The following is a 4239-nucleotide window of genomic DNA, read 5'->3' as shown; positions in this document are numbered from 1 at the left end:
TTAAAGTATTTGAGTGTTCAAATAACTCCATTCCTTTAAATAAAGAATACAATCAAGCTCATGACATCCAATTAAATTTAAGATAGCAATGACTTGTACATTAATTCATTCAAATAAAAAGTCATCCAGCTTTGAATGCACAAGAAAACAAGCATTGCATAGCCAGCAGCATAACTAACAAAAAAAACCTAAAAATAAAAATCTTCGTTGATGCTTGTCGGCAACGTAATTGATTGGTCATGAAACACATGCAGTAGGCAGCAGACACATGGAAATGAAACCAAACATTTTCTTCTGCACAAGTCAAATTAATGAATCAAATCACCAATAACACAATTCTCAACATTTAATAATAAAAAAAAAACAAAAAGGGACGAACTCGTTTGGTTGTGCGAAGGAGTTCTGGAGAGATTTTGTAGAGATCTTCATCAACTGGTTTTGGAAGTCTGGTTGGTAAAGGAGCCTTACAAACGACGTCGTTTACATGTAATGTCTTCTTCTTTTTGTTCACTGCCTTCCTTGGATATTCCGTTACATTGTACACTTTCCCCTGTTTTCTCATTGCTGTTTCTCTGTTCCTCGTCTCCTACAAATAATAATCACACATCTTGTTCTTATCTCAACCAAACAAAATGTACCCCAAAATATTAAATAAAAAATATAGGAGCCATGTGTTATTCAGACATCATGTCCTTTCTCAAACATCACTCGTGACAACATTTGTTTATCTAGTACCACACAAATGCAGAGCAAATATTTATTTCTAAAAAAATTGCAAATTTCTCCATAATCATATCTTTGACTCATGATTATCATGGATTCACAAAAATTAATAAAACAAAAAGAGCTTACCTTTTGAACTGGTTTCTTTAAATCAAGAGCGTAGAGGTCGTGTTCATCTCCACGCAAGTATGGATCAGTTTCACCCGATGAAGAACTGTAACGAATCAAACCAGCTTGTCTGGCATTCTCAAAATATTGAGTTATTGGTAACTCGTTTGCGATATCCCAGTTTCCAAAAGCTGGTATTTGTCCACTTCTCTTACAATATTCCTATCAATAACAAACAACAATAAGTTACCCATCACTCATTACACAACAACTTTAACAAAAAGAATGGGAAAAGTAAGCTTACATCCATTTTTTGGTTTCTTAAATCAAAACAAAAGTGATCGTTTTCTAGTGTGTCTGTTGTGCTTGTGCCCTATAACAAGAATGAATGGGGATAAAACTTTTTAAGGGGAAAAAAGTACCCCAAGTAACGATGATGATGTGGTTCCCAAAAAACCTCAGACGGGGTTATTAATTCTCTGAACAGAATTTATAGAAAAACGAATCTGAGCAAAAGTGAAAAGAATGGGTTAAAGGTTTTTTACTTAGGTAGACAAAGAAAGTTAAGAAAGGGTTGCATTAAAATTGAACAGAGAAGCAGAGAAAACAGAAACAGGTATTGATAAGATTGAACAACAAAAACAGCACCTAACAAGAATACTGTGGTAGCATTGATTTTGTTCCTTTTACTACTAAAATTCTATAGAGACATTTGGTGTATAATACCCAAATACTAGTGCTAACTAGTAAGAAAAGTGGTTGAATTGTTATTTAGGTGTAAGGAAGATTGAAGAAATTGAATGAAGAATGAGTGTGGCTGAGAAGTTGTTGAAGAGTATGTATCTATGAAAAGACTAAGAATGAATTTGAATGGTATGAAGCTGTCACTGTTTGACTATGTTGCATTCCACTTTTCCACTTATAAAAGGAATGGCCCCTACATCTATGCTTGTGTTGAATTTTTGGTAATAAAGTTGCAAAACTTTCCAATGGGAAAGAAAACTAATTTACTATATTTACGGATCTGTGTTTTTTTAGCAAAATAGATCTCACGCTTTGTTTTTCTTTTACCCATATGCCATACCCATCCACACATGCCAGTCAACTGTGATTGAAAGAGTTTAAACAATTTGGATCTCAAAATCTTACTAGAGTGAAATATAGCCACGAGTTTAAAAAACATCAAGTGAGTAAAATTTGAAGGAAAAAACATTAGAAATTAGGACTATCTTATTTTATTTTTTTAGTGAAGATCATATTATAAAAAGGAAAATACAAGAGGGGATTAGGCCAAGATCCTCTCAAAAGGTTAAGGTTGTCCTATGATAACCTATTAAAAAGTAGAAAATCTATAAAAAAGCATTTTTTATTTGTTTTTGTACAAAATTATTCCTAATGTCCATTCGTATACTATATTCAAAAATGGTTAGGTAGTTATAAGTTAATTGAGGTTAATCAAAAAAATTCATACATGAATTTCTTTCTTTATAGATATGACAAATGAAAATGCTTCTATGTTCAAAGAAAGTCAATAAGAAAGTCAATAAAAAATTTCACTTGTTCCAAATTTACCAAGGAATTAAAGAAGTTTTGCGGAAAGCTTGGATGACATTAAGTGAATCTTATGTTAGGAAACTCTGATAACTGACTTACTTTATTAAATAATAGAAAAGCTAATATATAGTTGATTACATAAACTGACTATCCTAAATCTTAGCTAGAAAATAGGAACTAATAAAGACTAAATCAAAAGGAATCCAAGTGCTATGCTAACAGTCCTATAAAACAGGATATTTGTTCTAACAAACTAACCAAGTCAGAATTAACCCTATCATTTCCTCCCTTAAACTAGACAGTATACTAGTTTAACTTTGGTGCATCACATACTCCATGTTTCTTCCTAAGATGCTGAAATGTCTTCAACTTGAGAGGCTTAGTGAAAATGTCTACTATCTGTTGTTCAGTGCCACAAAACTTCAGTTGTACGGCTCCTTCATTCACCATATCACGCAGGAAGTGGAACCTTACATCAATGTGCTTACTCTTTTCGTGCATCACATGGATTTTGGATAACTTAATTGTTGAACTATTGTCACAAAATATAACTAGACTGCTACTACCATCATAGCCAAGATTCTTCGACACTCTTTTCATCCATATCATTTGACATGTGCAGGCAGCAACAACTACAAATTCTGCTTATGTGGTGCTCAGTGCGACAATAGGTTGTTTCCTTGAAGACCATGCTACAACTGCATTGCTCAAAATAAATGCATACCCGAATGTACTCTTTCTGTCCTCCATACTTCCAGCATAATCACTGTCGCTGAATCCAATCAGCTCTGTATTTCCAGTCTTCCTATAGAGAATCCCATAGCTAGTGGTTCCTTGTAAATACCTCAGTATCCTTTTAGCTGCCATAAGATGAAGCTCAGTTGGATTTGACATGTATCTACTAATGAGGCTAACTGAATACATCACATCAGGTCTTGTGGTTGTCAGATACATCATGCTTCCAACCAGCTGCTTGTAGACTGAACTATTCACTTTCACACCATCTTCATCTTTGTGAATTTTGAAACCTGGAACCATTGGATTCTGCACAGAATTGCTTTCTTCCATTCCAAATTTCTTTATCATATCTTTCACATACTTCTTCTGGCTGATAAATATCCCTTCATCAAACTATAATACTTCTATACCAAGAAAGTATTTCATCTTTTCCAAGTCAGACATGTCAAACTCCTTCATCATGAACTGTTTGAACTCTCTCATCATAGCACTATCATTACCCGTATATATTAAATCATCAACATATAGGCTAACAATTAAGAAGTTACCTTGTTTATTCACTTTAGTAAATAATGTCTGTTCACTTGCATCCTTCTCGAATCCTGTCTGCTTGAAGTATGACTCTATTCGACTGAACCATGCTCGCGGTGCTTGCTTGAGTCCATATAAAGGTTTGTTAAGCTTGTAGACCTTCCTCCCTTCATCCTTCAACTCATAACCCTTAAGTTGTTCAACATAGACCTCTTCCGATAATTATCCTTGGAGAAAGGCAGATTTCACATCAAGTTGATAAATAATCCAACTTCTTTGAGCTGCAAGAGCAATAATCATACGTACAATGTCCATACGAGCTACAAGAGTATACACTTCATCATAATCAACTCCTTGTTGCTGAGCCTATCCTTTCGCCACTAAGCGAGCTTTATATTTTTCAATTTCTCCCAACTGATTCAGTTTGGTCTTGTATACCCATTTGACTTTTATGGTTTTAGCACCTCTTGGCAAATCAGTTAGTTGCCATGTCCCATTCTTCTCGATTGTACTTATTTTATCATCCATTGCTTGTCTCCATTTTTCACTTTGCACTGCCTCTTCAAAACTGATTGGATCAGGGCT

General features: G+C 34.3%; 2 protein-coding genes across 3 annotated transcripts; both read right to left on the bottom strand.

The window, feature by feature from the left end:
- On the bottom strand, nucleotides 1-1873 carry LOC127132171 (uncharacterized). 2 transcript variants are annotated; one of them, XM_051061060.1, is made up of 5 exons: nucleotides 1480-1868; nucleotides 1136-1337; nucleotides 853-1053; nucleotides 380-586; nucleotides 1-294 (listed from the first exon to the last, which is right to left on the bottom strand). In XM_051061060.1, exons 2-5 carry the CDS (start codon nucleotides 1139-1141, stop codon nucleotides 238-240), a joined length of 471 nt encoding a protein of 156 aa, XP_050917017.1. In that variant the 5' UTR covers nucleotides 1142-1337; nucleotides 1480-1868; the 3' UTR covers nucleotides 1-237. The 2 variants fall into 2 exon arrangements, 1 of the variants encoding a protein (XP_050917017.1); XR_007806629.1 differs by having other exon boundaries at nucleotides 1254-1873.
- Nucleotides 1874-3030: 1157 nt separating this feature from the next.
- LOC127129427 (secreted RxLR effector protein 161-like) lies at nucleotides 3031-3471 on the bottom strand. The gene has a single exon (XM_051058612.1). The coding sequence runs from the start codon at nucleotides 3469-3471 to the stop codon at nucleotides 3031-3033; it is 441 nt and encodes a 146-aa protein (XP_050914569.1).
- Nucleotides 3472-4239: the final 768 nt, after the last annotated feature.

This window comes from Lathyrus oleraceus, chromosome 3, assembly GCF_024323335.1.
Source record: "Lathyrus oleraceus cultivar Zhongwan6 chromosome 3, CAAS_Psat_ZW6_1.0, whole genome shotgun sequence".
Classification (NCBI taxonomy): Eukaryota; Viridiplantae; Streptophyta; class Magnoliopsida; order Fabales; family Fabaceae; genus Lathyrus; species Lathyrus oleraceus.
The sequence above is the reverse complement of the archived record's forward strand: the minus strand, read 5'-3'. Positions and strand labels throughout refer to the sequence as shown.

Excerpts from the sequence above, each read along its gene's own strand:
- LOC127132171 (XM_051061060.1), bottom strand. Across the intron at positions 587-852 it reads TAAAGAAACCAGTTCAAAAG|GAGACGAGGAACAGAGAAAC; the intron begins GTAAGCTCTTTT and ends TATTATTTGTAG. Across the intron at positions 295-379 it reads TCCTTCGCACAACCAAACGA|AAGAAAATGTTTGGTTTCAT; the intron begins GTTCGTCCCTTT and ends TGACTTGTGCAG.
- LOC127129427 (XM_051058612.1), bottom strand. The coding sequence starts at position 3,471 with ATGATAAAGAAATTTGGAATGGAAGAAAGCAATTCTGTGCAGAATCCA.